General features: G+C 42.4%; 1 protein-coding gene across 1 annotated transcript; it reads left to right on the top strand.

Annotated features, from left to right (window-relative positions):
- Nucleotides 1-3,891: 3,891 nt before the first annotated feature.
- Nucleotides 3,892-16,890, top strand: LOC128105696 (NADPH-dependent 3-keto-steroid reductase HSD3B3-like). Its single transcript, XM_052730990.1, has 3 exons — nucleotides 3,892-4,071; nucleotides 8,341-8,505; nucleotides 14,750-16,890. The coding sequence occupies exons 1-3, from the start codon at nucleotides 3,927-3,929 to the stop codon at nucleotides 15,559-15,561; spliced, it is 1,122 nt and encodes a 373-aa protein (XP_052586950.1). The 5' UTR covers nucleotides 3,892-3,926; the 3' UTR covers nucleotides 15,562-16,890.
- The last annotated feature ends 1,763 nt before the right edge of the window (nucleotides 16,891-18,653 follow it).

The following is an 18,653-nucleotide window of genomic DNA, read 5'->3' as shown; positions in this document are numbered from 1 at the left end:
TGGCCGCAGCACCCAACTCATACCCCATCCCCATTCCTAAGTGTCAGTTCTCAATACCTAGAAACACATTTTACAGGAAATCCTTAGAAGCCACACCTACCAGGATCCCAAAAGATTTCCTATCTGGCAACACACAGAAGCCACACTTCACTAAGAAACAGAGAGGGCAACAGAAACTGAGCAACAAAATACAACCAACAAAGACAAGACCAGATATGAGCACCTAGAATTACATTTGTCACAAACCAGGATACCTAGATACCAGTGTAATAACACAATCTATAACAGTCAGGACAAAATGTCTCCCGTGGATCCCAGCAACCCTGAGTATTGGGATGTAATGGAAGCATAAGGAAAAGACTGTAAAATGCCCTTTATGAATATGATAGGAGTCATTAAAGAGGAAATAAATAAATCCCTTAAAGAAATCTATGAAAACACAAACAGTGGAAGGAAGTGAGCAAAACAGTTCAAGACCTGCAAATGGAAATAGAATCAACTTTTAAAAGAAAAAAAGAAGAAAACAAAAACGCAAACTGAAAGAAATATGGAAAGGAAAAATTTAGTAACTCAAACAGGAACCTCAGAGGCATGCCACACTAACAGAATAGAAGAGATGGAAGGGAGAATTTCAGAATTGAAGACAATATAGAAAAACTTGATATCTTGGTCAAAGAAAATGTTAAATCTAAAAATGTCCTGACACAAAAACCCAGGAAACTCGGGACACTATAGAAAGAATAAATCTAAGAATAATAGGAATAGATGAAGGAGAAGAATCCAGGTCAAAGACATGCAAAATATTTTCAACAAAATTATAGAAGAAAGTTTCATAACCTAAAGAATGAGACTGCTTTCAAAATACAAGAAACATATAGAACACCAAATAGACTGGACCAGAGAAGAAAGTGCCATGACACATAGTAATCAAAACACCAAACACACAGAACAAATGGGGAATGTTGAAAGCTGCAAGGGGGAAAGACCAAGTAACATATAAAAGAATGCCTATCAGAATGACACCTGACTTCTCAATGGGACCCTAAAAGCCAGATGAGCCCAGAGAGATGTACATCAGACTCTAAGAGGCCATAGAAGCCAGCCAATGCTATCATACCCAGCAAAACTTTCAATCACCATAGATGAAGAAAACAAGATACTCCATGATAAAACCATATTTAACCAATACCTGCTACAAAGCCAGCCCTGCAGAATGGGCTAGAAGGAAAACTCCAACCAATTTGTTTTACAAGGTTATAGCTACTTTGATACCCAAGCAACCTAAATACCTGCAAAAAATAGTTACAGTACAGTTTCCTTTATGAGTAAAATACTTGCAAACTGAATCCAAGGGCACATCAAAAAGATCATCCACCATGATTAAGTAGGCTTCATCTCAGAGATGCAGGGATGGTTTAACACATGTAAGTCAATAAATGTAATCCACCACATAAACAAAATGAAAGCCAAACACCACAGGATCATCCCATTAGATGTAGAAAACTCCTTTGACAGAACCCAGCAGCCCTTCATGATAAAAGTACTAGAGAGATCAGGAATACAAAGAACATACATAACTCAACAGAATAAGGGCAATATACAGCAAACAGATAGCCAAAATCAACTTAAATGAAGAGAAACTCAAAGCATTTCCACTAACATCAGGAACAAGAAAAGGTTGTATACTCTCTCCATACTTTTCAAAACAGTACTTGAAGTCTTGGCTCCAAAAGAAAACAAAGGTATACAAAGGTATTAAAAAAGGGTTATGGAAACTGAAATGTGCACGCAGACTGAAAACAAGCAAGCTGTGTCACCTGTACCTACATGTTTGATGGAAGGAGTATATGTCAGCTTGGAGCATACTATACTATGAGGTACTGTCAAACCAAGGTACTGATAGAGTCTCAAGAAAAGCTTTAGTAGGGAAGGTGAGGGTGGCTGGAATGAAGATAAAAGTTCACAGTCATCCTTCAAGGGGCTTCTTGTATAATAGTTGCCTTTCTTCTACTTCTTGTTCTAGAAACATAAGTGAGTACAAAGGCATGTCTACATAACTTTCAGATAATATGAAGTAGGCATTCAAAGTGTGAACAAACACAACATATGTGTTCACGGTGTCTAGAGTAAATGCTGTTTTGCTTATAGAGAAAGGCTCTGTAAAATAACACCATGTGGGACCTACACTGGGCTCTGTATGGACCTTAACCACTAGAAAGGCTGTGAGCCCCTTCCAGGCAGATATGTTCAAACTTTGGAAACTGCAACCAGATTGGTCACCTAAAAAATTCACAGTCACACCATAATGGAGTCAAAAAATGGAATGAACTTTACGTAATGTTCAAATTAAATTCTTAGCTTTCTGTTGGCTGCATTTATAGACCTCCATGGCCACATGAGCCTATGGGCTATAGATTGGACAAGTCTTAGAGAGATTTTACCTTAAGGTGATTTGCTCGCCTACTGATGTCAATCTAAACAAACAAACCAACAAACAAATTATCAGAATCCACTTATTCCAATAAGTACTGCCATGTCTTTCAGATGAGCATATGCATGCTCTGCAGTTAAGTGTGAGCTGCTCAAAGAATTGGGGCAAAGAGAAGTTTATCAAAACAATAACAAGGAGTATTACAGAAAACACACTGAGCAAATACTCTTTTGGCGATGTTTGATTAGCCTTGTTTGTACACAAAATAACCTAGAGTCATCTGAAAAGACTAAGCCTCAACTGAAGATTGCCTACATCAGACTGACCTGAGGGGCATTGTCTTGATTAACAATTGATGCAGAAAGGCCCAGCCTCCTAAGATTCTGGGTAGCTGAACAGTTAGACATTCTTGGAGGTAGTACATCAAACAAGAATGTAGAAGCCTTGTTCCCCTTTCTGATTCCTCAGCCTGTGCTCTGCTTCTTCCATATCCTTTGTAGTATCCTTCATAGGAAGCTTGTCGTGATATTGTATCCGCCCAATATATAGTGCACCCTAATGAACTTGTCTAGGGTCAGATATCAGAACAGCCTCTAGACAGACATAAAGGCCAGAAAATGGTGGCACACACACCTTTAATCCTAGAATTCCAGAGGCAGAAATCTATCTGGATCTCTATGAGTTCAAAGCCATACTGGAAACAGCCAGGAATGGTGATACATGCCTTTAATCCCAGGAAGTGTAGGCAGGAAGCAGAAAGGTATAGAAGGCATGAGGACCTGGAACTAGATTTCTTTTTATTCTTTTAAGCTTTTAGCTTTCAGCAGCAGTTCAGCTGAGATACATTGAGATGAGGACTCAGAGGCTTCTAGTTTGAAGAAACAGGATCAGCTGAGAAGTTGGGGAGGAGAGGTTAGCTGTGGCTTGTTCTGCTTCTCTGATCTTTCAGCATTCACCCCAATACCTGGCTCCAGGTTTGTTTTTATTTATAAGATCTTTTAAGATTCATGCCACAGAAGCTAATGGATGTAAGCTTTAGTCCCTGAAGTCCGAGAGGAGCTGCAGGAACTAACCACATGCAGTGAGGGGTTGTAGGACCCCAGGGTGTGCACGCTTTCTCAGAAGCACAGGTAAGACAGTCTGGGGCTTGGAAGTGGCATCTCATGTGAGAGGGACAACCTTGGGGCACAGCCTGACATGTGAGGTCTGACAGTGTCTCAGTGTCAGAGCTGACCTGACTTAGAGGTTGTACATCTGGTGTCTGCTGCAGAACTGAACTGTTGCTTGTTTGTTGAAGAAAACCCAGATATTTTAGAATCATGGAAGCGATGTTATGAGAGAAATGTTCAAGAACCACTTGGGGACATCGTTTTCTACTATGTCATTATAGTAAGAAACCCATGACTCTGTACCCATTGCACTTCTCTTTCTATCCCTCCCCAGGGTGACGTTGCATCACACCTGAGGCCACTGAGATCTGCTTCCTGTGTTGACCATGCCGGGGTGGAGCTGTCTGGTGACAGGAGCAGGAGGGTTTCTGGGCCAGAGGATCATCCGCTTGTTGGCTCAGGAGAAAGAGCTGCAGGAGATCAGGGCCTTGTTCAGGTCCTTCACTCCAAAACACAGGGAGGAATTATCCAGTAAGTGGCCTGGAGGCTGGTGAATGCAGTGAACACATACTGGTCATGGGGAGGGCTTCCTTGTCACCAAGTAAGAAACAGGTGTATCTGTGAAGAGCCTCAGCAGGAGTAATCACAGTTGAGACAGCCTAAAAGGCACTGTATAGTTGGAAAAAGTGGATTCTGGATGACCCAGAACTAGAGAACACGGTCATGGGCAGGCCCTGGGCCTTCATGCTGCTCTCCTATTTAGACATTGCAGATCAGTTTTCTCCTTGCTGAAAGGCTTTGTGTCTTAAATGGTCTGGACATGGCAATATTGTGCAACACTGGCAAAAGATTATTAAACTAGAGACCTGAGCAGTGGGAACCTGCCTCATTTGAAAGTTCCCACTCAGCTTTGTAGTTTCTTTTTATTTAAGACTAGGGGAGAGTGAAGTTCATAGCAGGAAGTGATTATAATGTAGAGGTAAACTGATGAAGAAGTCCTGTGCCTTTCTGAAATTCCTTTGCAGCTTTCTCCATCCATTGACTACTAGTCCAACTGTTTCCTTCATTCTGGGTCTTATCTCTCTTTTGTAATTTGGGACCATCGTTATCTTTAGAGAAACAAACAAACAAACCAAAAAAAAGAAAAGAAAAACAAAAAACTACCTCTGTCTTCTTCTGCACACATTTTCCTAGTTTATATATATCCTCACAAATCCTTATAAAACATGTCACACTTCCCTTCCATACTCAGGTGTTTCCTTTGTTACATAAAACAAAATGCCAAAATACATAAACCTTAAATTTCCTTCACTCCAAAACTCATGTTTTACTATTTTAACTTCCTTACAAATAACCTAGACACCTTGTCTCCAAACAAGCAAACAAAGAAATAAATAACCTAGAGAATCTTAGTAATGATTACTATTGATGTGAAGATGCACCATAAGTAAAAATAACTTGGGGAGGAAAGTGTTTATTTGGTTTATGCTTCCATAACACTCTTTATCACCCAATGGAAATCAGGACAGGGACTTAAACAGGGCAGGAACATGGAGACAAAGGCTGATGCAGGGGCCATGAAAGGGTGTGGTTCACTGGTTTGCTCTCATGACTTGCTGAGCCTGCTTTCTTATACAACATAGAGATGGCACCACCCACAATGGGCTGTGCCCTCCCACATGAATCACTAATGATGAAAATGCCCTACAGGCTTGCCTACAGCCTCATCATGTGGAGGCATTTTTGTCAACTGAATCTCCCTCCTCTCAGTAAGAGGAGAGAATCCTGGTGTCCGGTTGCGTCAGAGACATTTTAATGGTGGAAGCTCCCTATTTCTCCACCCCCATGAGATCCCAAAACAAAGGGAATCTTGTCTTCTGACTCTATAGACAAAGAGAAAACACAGATGTTTGAGAGGATGACAGGGTTGCAGCCATCTCAGAGAAGGGTCAGATAGGGGGCAGCAGGCCCTGGGAAACCCACCAGAAGATTAGGCTGGGTGCAGCAGGCCCTAGGAAACTCATCAGATGATGTGCTGCCCCTAGACCCAGACAATTAAGAGCCACATAAAAACAAGTTCCAGACATTTCCTATCATAAACTAAAGGATGTGATAGATTATATACCATAGAGGTCAGAGGGAGCAAGTTTCCTGCAGATAAGAAATGGAATGTCTAATGGTCAGAGAAAGTGGGTCTGCAAATGACATAGACGCATGACATAAACTGCTGGAGAGTATGGCAATTTCCTTGCAGCTGCAACGCTCCAATCTGTTCAAACCAAGCATCTCCAACCTGAAGTAGGCACCAATCCTGAGCTTGTGACTATACAGAGTTGGAATTCTCCTAGACCCCCGACCCTAATCACTATAAAAATCCTATCCTGTAACAGCTTAAGGTCCCTCTCACTCCACTGCTGTGATGGAGGTACAAGGGAGGAACCTGGGCTTGAACTCATGAATTAAAAAGACTCTTTGCTTTTGTATTCAGATTGGTCTCTGGGCACATCGGACTTTGGGTGCAACAATGTTAACTGACTTCCTCAAGATCCCCCAGCTAAAATAAGACAAAGTAGGGTAGGGGTCCAGGAGGTCTGGTGGGAGCCTCTGTCCTTTCAAAGGCTGGAGTGTGGTAGCTTCTCTCTGGATCTCCTACTGCAGCTCACAGCACAGCATCAGCTCTATGATGTGGCAGTGAAGAACAACTGCCAAGTCCATGGTGTCTTGGACAAGGTGAGAGATGTGGCTCTACCACAAAGTACTCAAGATGTCACCTCCTGGTATCTCAGGACCCCCCAAAGAACAGATGTGTGAGTCTACTTGGTCCTGTATCTGGGCTCCTCCTGCCCTGTCACAGCAATTCTTCTGACCCTGTCTGTCTAAAGTCAGCCGCTAAGAAGAGTGGAGGAGAAATCACACAGAAAGAGACTCCCATCCTGGTACCTGCCTCCTTCCCAGAAGGCTTTTACCCTTCATCCTCTACGTCAAGGCCTTCTTGGGGTTCCCTGACAGGGGAGAGGTGGACTACAGTAGACACATTCAGGGGAGGTTGTAATCTGTCCCAAGAAGGATTTCTCCAACTATCGATTTCTACTTCTGCCTCTATCAAAGTATTCTTTGGCATTCATTGCATATTTAGTTGACCTGATTGTCTCAAAAGAGTTTATTTCAAATGGGTCTTGATCTTAGAGTGCATAGAGAAGTGGGCATGGATTGGATGGAGGCAGAGGAACATAGAGCCTTCACTAGAATGATGTTTGTCCTTAGACATGTCCCTGGAGCTTTCTGCACTTTCCCCAACATATACCAAGGACACTAGAATCCTAAGTTCATGACATAGCTGTATCGTGAATCATAAAAGTTCTTATTAATAAAATCAAACCTGAAACCAGTTATTGGGGTGAACACTGGATGATCAGAGAGACAGAACAAGTCACAGCTATCTCACCTTGCAAACTTCTCGGCTGGTCCTGTTTCCTCTGACTGGAAGCTTCTGTGTCCTCATCCGAATGGCTCTCAGCTGAACTGCTGCTAGAAGCCTGAATGCTTAACCAGCCAAAATGCTTCTAGTTTCTGGTCCTCAAAGCCTTATAAACCTTTCTGCTTTCTACCACCACTCCCTGGGATTAAAGGCTGCTTTCTGGGATTAAAGGCGTGAGTCACCATGCCTGGCTGTTTCCAATGCGGCCTTGAACTCACAGAGATCCAGAGGAATTTCTGTCGCTGGAATGCTAGGATTAAAGGCATGTTCTACCACTGCCTAACCTCTATGTTTAATATCGTGGCTTTTCTGTTCTCTGACCCCAGATAAGTTTATTAGGATACACAATATTTTGGGGAACACAATACCACCACACATAGCTGGGAAAGGAGATAGCAAACTGAGAAAGTCATGTGTAAATTATGAAGTTTGAGCCAGTGTGGGGTATTGATACAGGCTGCATTTGCCACACCATCAATTTTGTGAACTAATATGGGTGACATTGTGATTGCTAGCTAGTATTATTCTATAAATTTGAGAGGAACCTGAAGCTATCCATTGCCCCTGGATGAAGTATGGTCCCTTGGGTGTGGCCTCATTTACAATGTATCTGTCCAATAAGAAATGCTCAGCTAAACCCATCACAGGAGCCCGTTCTGAGTTCTCTCCCTGGGGCTCCAGTTGCCTCTTTGTAATTGAGCTCACTCTTCATTTGTGCTCAGCCCAGACTCAGAACCTATCAAGACCTGTCAGGGGCAGAGCTCAGTTTTCCATCTTCGTGTCTCCCTCTTCTGGGTCCTCCTCACTGGAACTCTGGAGGACACAATCTGATTAACCTGTTGCTTGCCCAGGTTACTCTTATGTCTTCATGCCTGTCCATTAGCAACCTGAGAGCACTGTTAAAGCTTTCCAGGGCAGGACTCTGCCTCTGTTTCTCCTTCAGTCTGAATCCACAAGTGATTCCCCGTCCTCTATCAATTAAATCCTAATTCCCCCTCTTCACATTGGACGACCATCCCATCTCTGGTTGCTTTAATCACTGTATGAATTCCCATAACTCTGCTTTTATGTGCAAAGCACAAATCATATCTCACTGCTCAGATTCCTTTTCTACAAAGGGAGGGGTAGACACAGATGCTTCCTCCTTCCCTACAAATGACACATTCTGATTATTGAGCATTTATTATTCCTTCAGTACAAAGGCCTCCTTGCCAGGATTCCCTCACTCTGAGTGCCCTTAAAGGCCTAGATCACAGATACTGTGTCAGGAAACTTCCATCCTGTGCAGAAAGCTTCCCAGTGACCTGTCTTGTGTTCCTCAGAGCTGCAGACAAAAGCCAAGGTCACAGTGCTGAAGGGAGACATTCTGGATGCCCAGTGCCTGAGGAGAGCCTGCCAGGGCGTCTCTGTTGTCATCCACACCGCTGCCAGCCTTGACATCTTGGGTGCCATTCCCAGACAGACCGTCCTGGATATCAACCTGAAAGGTACAGTGCCTCTGGAGGATATGGAGAGAGTGGAAAATCAGAATGGTCAAATAGCATGAGGACAGGAAGGGAAGTGGCAGCCATGGAACACCTGCTGTGCTCTGGGTCTGTCAGATGCCTCTGCTTGTCAGCCCAGCTAGCAGAACTCAGGGCGGTTGTCCTTGATGTTTAGAAGAAGAGATTGGGCTGAGAGAGGAGAGAACAGAGGCCCCACAAGTAGTCACAAGGAGAGAAAAGACATAAAGCCACACCCAGGACTCTTCAACAGCCAGGAAGTTCTCCTGCCCCTCCATGCCAAAGAGAGTGGACTCCATCTCCAAATGTTTGATGTCCACCCACCCACTGCCGTGAATGCCCACAAAGTTTTCCTAGTGAGATCTGAGTTTGCTTCACCCAGCAGGACTGCATTACAGAATTGCTTGACCACGTGCATGGTTACCAGGTGATTGAAAAGGGTCTGCACTTGACTGAGCTAGGGGGAGGTCTTTTGCTCCACCCCTTGGGTTTCCTCTACCTAGCCTTTTAGAAGGGACAGGAGGAGGTAGTATATGATACAGTCCCTCTTGAGGCTATCCTGTGTTTCTATGTTTCCATCTCCTCTATCCTTCTATCTAATATCTCTTATTCCTCACTACTCAAGAGTAATCTGTCATAAAATATGGAGCCAGTCTCCCAGCTGGGCTCCCACAAATGGTGCCAGGACTGGAATAGGGGACTTGGCAAAAGGAGAGTGGAGGTGTCTCAGGTGTAAGGGGGCATGCCCGGTAAGGAATTAAAAATAAAGGTGACGGTATTTGATTCTAAAGAGTGAAAATTAGGTGGCTTAATGCTGAAGTTAAAAGTGAGTGAGGCTGCAATGTATATTTCTCTCTATCTAGATTACTTTCTTTTCCTCTCTCTCTTAATTTCCATCTATAAAAATTAAGGAAAAATATAAGGTAAAATGTAGGAATATTGTGTAGAAAAAAACTTAGGATAAGATAAGCAACAAGATAGAGGAACTATCTCCTTGATTTTTCCAACTATGGGACTATGAATGCAAACTCCTGGGGAGGAAATCAGAGATTTTCCTCTGATTTCTGATCCCCAAAGATCAGAAAAATGGGCAGACAAAGATTCCTGTGGAAGATTTGGCTTGTGAACAGTTTAGATTTTGTCCTGAGTGGCAGAGGAAAGGACTTTCCCTGAGGCAGATTAAGATGACATAAAACTCTTCACTCCACTGACACTGTTACTATATGATGACATCAAACCACCAGAATTAGTTTCCTTAGCCGTGAAGCCAAGTTTAGGGAACAGAAGTCTTGGGGAAAATTTAGTAATCTTTCTCTCAAAAACGGAATGCTTTCTTGGGAAAAAACTTAGTAATCTCTCTCTGAAATACTAGAAGCTCTTCGGGTCTTCTCAGATTTTTTTTTTTCTCTTTCTAAAATGGCAAAAATTAAATCACCTGGAAATAACATCTATCAGTATGAGAAAATCACCTGTAATTGCTCTAGAAAAAACAAACAACCACTTGGAACAGGGCAAATCCTCTCTGCTAGTCCTATCTCCCCTTCCAGTCGAAATTAGAAAAACAGCAGATACTTTAGACCCTCGCCAAAATCCCCTGTGGCTAGAGCCTAGCAATCCATTCTTTGGAGAGTACAGGCAGAGATCTGAGTGGGTCAGCTTCCCCACTGAAGGATGGAGCCCAAGCAAAGGCAGAGCAGGACCCAGGGAAAAAGCTGCTGGCATCAAAAAGCAGGGTCTAAGTTCTCAGCAGCTATAAAGGCAGCATGGGAAGAGCTAAGGCAAAATTTGCATAAAAACAAGGCCAGTGGGAACAGGAGAGTGGCCTGCTTGACTACCTGCCCCAACAGTAGGTGGAGCTATGCAGCACCCAAGGCCGTGAAAAGAACATCTCTCAGAAAGTTCTTTCGTTTCTTTCTCTATTGGGGGGAAAATCTTGCTAAAAAGGCTCTATTTTCAAGTACTCTCTTTACTTTTTCACCGATCCAGTAAAGTGAGGTGGGGTGTGGGCAAAAGGTTACTGAAATGCCTGTCTGAGTGTGCACCTGTCGACAGGTGTGGACCACTCTGGAGACAATGTTAGGTGAAGGAAGTACACCTGTCAATGCCAGCAGCTCAGGGAGAACAGAAACCTCCTGTGTCCAAAAGTTCCCCTGATCTTGGCTTTCAGTATGAACACAAACCCTGTAAATGGAAACCGGACTGTGGTAGACCAGAAAAGCAGCAGGGGAAACGAAGTTCATTTGTAACAGGATGAAGATATATAAAATGGCAGCTTGGGAGATGTAGTCCATAAAGTGGTTTGTAACAGTGTGACAATATAGAGAAAGGTAGTTTGGGAAATGAAGTCTGTAAAAGAGATACTGGTACTGCACTGCCCCAAAACTCTTGTTTTATCAGTGTTTTTCCAGCTCAAAATGCTATTTTTTTCCACAAGCTTTGTTAGCTTGCCTCTCAAGAACTAGAAACAGGTGAACAGTTGCCTGTCAGGAAGCAATTAAAGTGCTGACACTGTTTGTCAACAAGTCACTTTGAAACCCTTTAGAAAACTAGGGAAAGAGGTCCATATACTGGGAAATTGCTTTGGGTCTGAAGAAAGAAAAAACTTTCGGGCAAATAAAAAAAATAAGACTCTTGTGTTGTGCTTGAAATGCAAGAGAGAAACATTGGCATCATTGAATCGCTCATGATAATGTTAAAAAGCAGCTTTAAAAAATTAAGAAAAGGGCCGGGCGGTGGTGGCGCACGCCTTTAATCCCAGCACTTGGGAGGCAGAGGCAGGCGGATCTTTGTGAGTTCAAGGCCAGCCTGGTCTAGATGAGCGAGATCCAGGAAAGGCGCAAAGCTGCACAGAGAAATCCTGTCTCGAAAAACCTAAAAAATAAAAAAAAATAAATAAAAAATAAATAAAAAAAAATTAAGAAAAGGGAATTTTACCCTCAGTCAAGCTTACAGCCACTAATGAATTAGGCTCTGACTTCAAACTGTCAGGAAAACTCTCAGAATGATATCAAAGCTGACTATTAACTCGGAACAGGAAGTAACTGCATACTTCCTGTCTTATTATAGTTCTGTTAAGAAATCTCTTCTAGATGTTTGCTAATAGATTTTGATTTTGAATATGTTAGATCGGTTAAGAGATTCTTCTAGATAAGTTTGTAAGATAGTTCTATAGAGTTTCCTTTTGAATTAAGCATGTAAAAATGTAAATATTGAATGTGAAAGTATAAATATTGAATGTAAAAAGTATAAATGTTGAATGTAAAAAGTATAAAATGTTTAATGTAAGAAGTATGAATGTTTAATGTAAAAAGTGTAAATGTTGAAAGTAAGTTTATAAGAAGTTTGTAGTGATTTATAAGAAGTTTGAAGTTCATACTAGAATTGCTTTTGTTACTCTTTTGCCTTCAGATATATTTGAACACTTTTTATGATAGCTCAAAATATAATTTTATGGTCTCAGTGGCCCCTGGAAAACTTAAGCAAAAAGGTATCATAATTAGGGGAGCTTTTCTGTCTTCTTCCTAGATGTTTCCACTCCTTCTGTTTTTGTTTAGAAAGGGGTAGGCCTCCCACAATCAAGTTAGTTTGTAAGTGTCTTTATAATTGGCATGGTTTTGTTTACGTGAGTGAATACTAAAAGAGCTTTGAAATGGCTGTTTTTTTCCTGGGAATCAAAATAGTCTCTTGAAACTTTTATTGAACATTTGCTAGGAAAGAGTATTGATTTAGAAAAGAGACTTGGTGCAGCTAAGACTGCTGTCATCACCTTAGACCTATTCCAAAAGGGATATTCCATCTTTTTTATCCTCTACTCCTTTACTAGGAGGTGTGGCAGCTATGGAGATCTCTGTGGATGTTTGCAAGATGTTAGTAGGGACCTGGGCCAGAGTTAAGTTAGGCTCTGTACCCCCTCCTGCCAGGGCTGGTAACCAAAGATGGGTCACTTTCTTCTTGATAGCTTCCTGAATCTGTGTATGTAAAATTAATCAAGAATGACCTAAGACAGGCACTTTCTATCTGAGGGACCTGGGAAGCCCATTATTATATAAAGAAAGTGGAGTTGTTGAAGCTCATCAAGGTTTCCTAGTGATTTCTGAGCATGCTTTACCCGACAGAGCTGCATTAGAGGATTGTTCGACCCCGTGTGTGGTGACCAGGTGATTGGAAAGGGTCTGTACTTGGCTGAGCTAGGAGGAGGTCTTTTGCTCCACCCTTGGTACTCCTATAAATCGCCCCTTAGAAGAGACAGGAGGTGGGGTTGAATAATGTTCCAGGCCAACCCAAGGCTATCCTGTGTATCTTTTGGTTTCCATCTCCTCAATCCTTCTATCTAATATCTCTTATCCCTCTCTCCTCAAGAGTACACTCAGGTGAAATGTGGGAACCCATCTCCCTGCTGGGCTTCTACACACTGCCTCTCTGGACCAATCCCTGACCTTTCCTCAGTAGAGAGCCATCAAAACCACTCCACAGGGGTCTGCCAGAAAGAATGATCCAGCACTTGTTTTCTAAACAGCAATGGTTTTCCAATTTTTACAAGGTCATCTCTTCAGATCAGTGTTAGTCCACTCTTGAAGACTGGTCCTAGAGTCTCTTCTTCATATCTCCATCCTTAAATGGTTAGTGCCTTGGAAAGTAGATTTGCAATATACTTTAACAAAGGACTTTACTATATAATATGATCACTCTGATTCCCCACCAAAAGCCAATCTTCTTAGTATCACTGTTTTCCAAGGTCCCATCTGGCATGTATCCTCCATGTGACCTCCAAATTTAGTGACTTGGGCTGCTTTTCCAAATCAACTAATTATTTGGGAATGGCCATTATCAACTCAAAAGGATCCCTATTACTTCTACCTAGCTACTTCCCTCATACCCTGCCCTGCACATTTTTGGGTAAATACTCAGATCCTCTGTTCTGTGTTAGTCTTAACTAAATGAGAAAAAAATTAGTTTAATACTAAACTAAACTAAACTTTAATACTATAAAGAGTGTATATTGCATGCCCAGATGGAGTGGTGCCCATCTGTAATCCTAGCACTCAGGAGGCTGAGTCAGGAAGATCATACCTTAGAACCCAGTCTGGACTACATAGGAATAAGACTCCATCCTAAAAATAAGATAAAATAAAATAAAAATACATAATGCCTCTTCGTTGTACCTGAGTGGGCATGCTGTAATTCTGAACTACTTCTGAGAATATGGTAACTTGAATTTTTGGATTAATTAACAGCCCTCCTCTAGTGAAATGAAATACATAAAAATAAGTAACTCTTTGCTTTTCTTTGGAGGAGGAGCCTCTTTGAATTTTTGTTGTTGCCGTTGTCTCAGGGATCAATCCTACTCAAAAGGCAAAGGCTCAATAACTGAGCAACATCTTCAAAATAATGGGAATTTCTTGATGTCAGTTTCTAGAAAACATAAAGAAATAATTTCCCAGAATAAAAATCTAGGGAAGTACTTTCCAGAATAAAAATGCTGTTTTTCTGATTCACAGGAGTCACCTGTAGAGAGGGAACCTCAGCTAAGAAATTGCTCCCATCAGATTGGCCAGGGGTTATATCTGTGGGTTATTTTCTGGATCAGTGATGGATATGGGAGGGCCTGGCTTACTGTGGGGTGTGTCACCCCTAGGCAGGTGGTCCTGAGTTATACAGGTAAACAAGCTGAGCACATGGGAAACAAAGCAGTAAAAAACATTCCTCCATGGTCTCTGCCTTTGTTCCTGGGTGACTTTCCTCAGTGAGACACTGCGATGGGAACATAGAAGCCTTATAAACTGTTCCCTCCCCCACGTTCCTTTGGTCCTGGTGGTTATCACAGCAACAGAAAGCTAACCAGGACAGAGGTTCAGTGGGAGGGGCCTTATCTACCATGTGGAAGACCCTAGGTGTGATCCCAACACTGAAAAGAAGAATAATTATATTCAAACAGAGAGAGAGAGAAAAAGACAGAGATAGAGAGATGGGGAGAGACAGAGAAAAGGAAAGAGAGAGCTCTATAAATTCAGAAACCTAGAAATCCCTGTTTTTCAGAATCTAAATGTCGCCTCTTTTAATTTGGGGGTTATTCTGTGGCTATAGAATGGCAGTTTGAGTCAGGATCAGGTAAGAATGTATTTAGATCTGTAGGAGCCCTTCCATTGGGGTTGAGGTGGGGTTGACTCTGACTCCACAGTGGACCCTTGAGCTACTTTCCTACCAGTAACGGTGAACTCCCCATGCTCAGGTACTCAGCTCCTGTTGGATGCTTGTGTGGAAGCCAGTGTCCCGGTCTTCATCTACAGCAGCTCAGTGTCTGTGGCTGGACCAAACTCCTACAAGGAGGTCATCCAGAATGGCTGCGAGGAAGACCATCATGAAAGCAGATGGTCTAATCCCTACCCATACAGCAAAAAGATGGCTGAGAAAGCAGTGCTGGCAGCCAATGGGAGCAGCCTGAAAGATGGTGGCACTTTGCGTACTTGTGCCTTAAGAATCCCACTCATCTATGGGGAAGGGAGCCAATACACCTCATATGCAGTGAATAGAGCACTCAAGAACAATGGCATTCTTGACAGTTTTGGCAAATTCTCTGTGATCAGCCCAGTGTTTGTGACTAATGCAGCCTGGGCACACATTCTGGCAGCCAGGGGCCTACGAGACCCCAAGAAGTCACCAAATATCCAAGGTCAGTTCTACTACATCTCAGATGACACCCCTCACCAAAGCTTTGTTGATTTACATTATGTCCTGAGCAAGGACTGGGGCCTCCGCCTTGATTCCAGTTGGAGCCTTCCTCTGCCCATGCTCTACTGGCTTGCCTTCCTATTGGAAACTGTGAGTTTCCTGCTGCGTCCAATCTACAACTACCAGCCTCCTTTTAACCGCTTTTTGGTCACAGTAACAAATAGTGTGTTCACCTTCTCCTACAAGAAAGCTCAGCGAGATCTGGGCTATGAGCCACCTGTCAGCTGGGAGGAAGCCAGGCAGAAAACTTCTCAGTGGATTGGGTCACTAGTGGAGCAACACAAGGGAAAACTGAACACAAAGACTCAGTGATGTGATCATGGCAGGGACTCCAGAAGAGTCTAAGATACAACCCAACTCTTACACTTCCCTTTGACACACTGGCCAACTTGTCTTCAGGTCACCGAGGCCTTGCCAGGCACTGACCCAGTCCCAAACTTTTGCCCTTAGCACTTGCCCAGAGACACACAGGCTGTGCCTCAGCTGCTATGAATAAAGGCTCAGTTTCTAGTGGTGAACTGCCCAGAGCCTCCTGTAACTTAGAAATTCATCAGTATTTCCATTTCTCCTCTCACAGTTCCAAAGCATTGCTTGTCTGAGAAAATTCCCATTGCTTCATGAAGCTCAAAGAAAGAACAATAAAAAGGTTTCATGTCTAGTCCAGAGAAGGTTGGTCTGGGGAGTCTTGATTCCAGCTTTCCTTTCTATAGCCAATTAAGGCCATAGTGAGAACAGAAACAGAATGTCACTCTCACAGAGGTGGGCCCTAGCATGGACTAGATGACTGACCTGGATTGCCTCAGTTAAGCATCACCAGGTCACAGACAGTATCTTGCTCATGGTCTTAGGAAATTCAAACCCACTTCCTCCCACTGAATGGTGGAGCTCACACTGGTTGTCAGTGGGTACAGCACAGCCCTTGAACATAATCTGTTCTTCCAGGGCAGAGTCTTGCCTCCCTTGGTCTCCGTCCTTCTTACCCTTCCTACCAACTATACATGGGGCTCTCTAGAACCAGGACAAGCCTTGAGAGCTACCCAGGAGACTGTGAGCACGGTGACAAATGGCCCTGGGCATCATAGATGATCTGAGAGTCTCCTTGTAATGAATTCCCCCAAATGTACCTCCTCCTGAGTCTATGATGTGAAAGTCTGCTATCCCTACCTCTAAATGTAGCTGCCTCTCCGTCTCTTTTCCTCCATTTCCCAATCTCTTAAAGCTATATCTGCTGTGGGATGTTCTGTGTGTCAAATGTGTTGCTCTGATTGGTTAATAAATAAAACATGCTGCCAGCCACCGCCATGACAAGCAACATGCAAAAGATACCCATAAGCCACAAGCCATGTGGCAACTTATAGATTAATAGAAGTGGGTTAATTTAAGATATAAGAACTAGATAACAAGAAGCCTGCTGTGGCCATACAGTATATAAGCAATATAAGTTTCTGTGTGTTTACTCGGTTGGGTCTGAGTGGCTGTGGGACTGGCGGGTGAGAGAGATTTGTCCTGACCATGGGCCATGCAGGACTGGAGAACTCTACCTACAAATGGCACCCAACGGGTTGGCAAGAGTTTCCACTTAAAACCTGAGAAAAAAAAAGATTCTAAAATGGAGCAAAAAAACAGCTTCCTACTTGTCTCTCTCAAGTTAGTGGCAGCCTGCAGGTTTGAGCTACTCTATAGTGGGTCTGTGGCGTTCCTGCAGGCTTGACCTACCCTATGTTACACTGAGATGTCTCCAAGCTGCCCACTATGCTGTGTGTTGGATATAGTTTTTGCTAGTTAAAAAAAAAAAAAAGAGGTTTCTGGGCTACACGCTGCTATGATAGAAGCATAAACCACTGTTTCTGAGAATTGATGTCTCCCAGAGCTGGCGGAAAACGTACCACCACCATGTTGGGAAGCTGAGGTGAGCGGAGCCAGCATTCACAGCAGCCGTTTAGGTCTTACAATTGCTACAGTTTAAAACAATTGATTCACAATAAGACAGACTCAAATGAAATGCACCTCTAAATGGTTTACAATATGTATAAAAATGTACGTGGGCTTGGAAGAGAAAAGAAAGGAATATAGACAGCTATATTAAAGAAATAAAAAGTTTTAAAATAAGGTCTTTAAAGAGACACTAAAGGTAATATAAAATATAAGCCACGTAAAGATAGAGATCACACAGAGAATCTCGATTATGCTGTCTTTGGGATTTTTAACTGCAGAGAGACATTTGATTGTAAAGGCTGCTGAGTTAAACTAATATGTACATTTTAAAGGTACCTTGACTTCAAAATTTGGATGTAAGGATATGTTGCTTTGGAAAGGAGGCTCTGCTTTTGTTTCCACAGAAAGCCAGAGGCTATGGATTTGTTCCAGATTAAGATACATCAGGTTTGACCAACCAAGACCCCCGGAAAGGTCTCCGATGATACCATGGCCCAAATGATCCAACATCCGGAACGGTTTCAGGCAACTGGCTCAGATGATACACCCTCATGGACTACCCCATAATCCTAAAATTTTCTTTGTGTCCCCATAAGATACAGCGCCCCCTCCAGCAGGAAGTAGTAAGAGAAGCTACGCCCAAATTCCCAAATATACCAACCTGGCTTTGGAGATGGAATTGGCTCACTCCTTCTCTAAACCCAGGCATATTGCTAAAAGAAAAGGTTAAGAGGTTCCTTTGTCCCATATCAGAAGAGCCCTCTGGTGTGGGACTGAGAAAAACCAATATTTTTATTTAAATCAGGTTAATTATAAATATGATCTCTTTCTAAAGAAAAAACGGGATATGATATAGATATGATAGGATGAAAGAGTAGATTATTGAATCTACTTTTAAAGAGCAAATTGTTTAAAAATGTTTCACATTGCTAGAGATTTTAGTTTATTGATACAAGTTTAAACTTAATTTGTTATACTGTATATATATTTCTACTCTCGTTTGAGGCATTATGTTTTTGTAACTCATTTAAATTGTAATGGATAACTAAGAAATACAGATTAATAATTAGTCTTCTATGATAGTCAAACTTATAGTCATGTTTTCTAGGTATATATAGATATAATTCAGTTAGGTAGGTAATCTTCAAACACTTCAAAGACCTACAGAATATGGCATTTAAAATGTTTTAAAAATTTAGACTTTCTGGACAAAGAGACATGTCTGCTCCTGGCAGCACCGGATTTACTTCAGAGAGGAGGATGGGCGTCAAAGACACTCTATATGGAGTTTATTTTCACCATGACAAAAATAGCCATTTGGGCAAGAAACTGTTCTTGCCTGGACTGCTTGATCGACTGGACATGCAGGACCAATAGGAAGGTGACCACTAAACTTTGCTTGGTGAAATAGTCCTTCAGGTTCCTGCTTCACAGAAGAAACTGCCAGACATTCTATAGGACACAGAGAG

This window comes from Peromyscus californicus, unplaced genomic scaffold (assembly GCF_007827085.1).
Source record: "Peromyscus californicus insignis strain IS unplaced genomic scaffold, ASM782708v3 Scaffold_9__1_contigs__length_137607984, whole genome shotgun sequence".
Classification (NCBI taxonomy): domain Eukaryota; kingdom Metazoa; phylum Chordata; class Mammalia; order Rodentia; family Cricetidae; genus Peromyscus; species Peromyscus californicus.
This window is presented reverse-complemented; position numbering and strand designations above follow the sequence as displayed.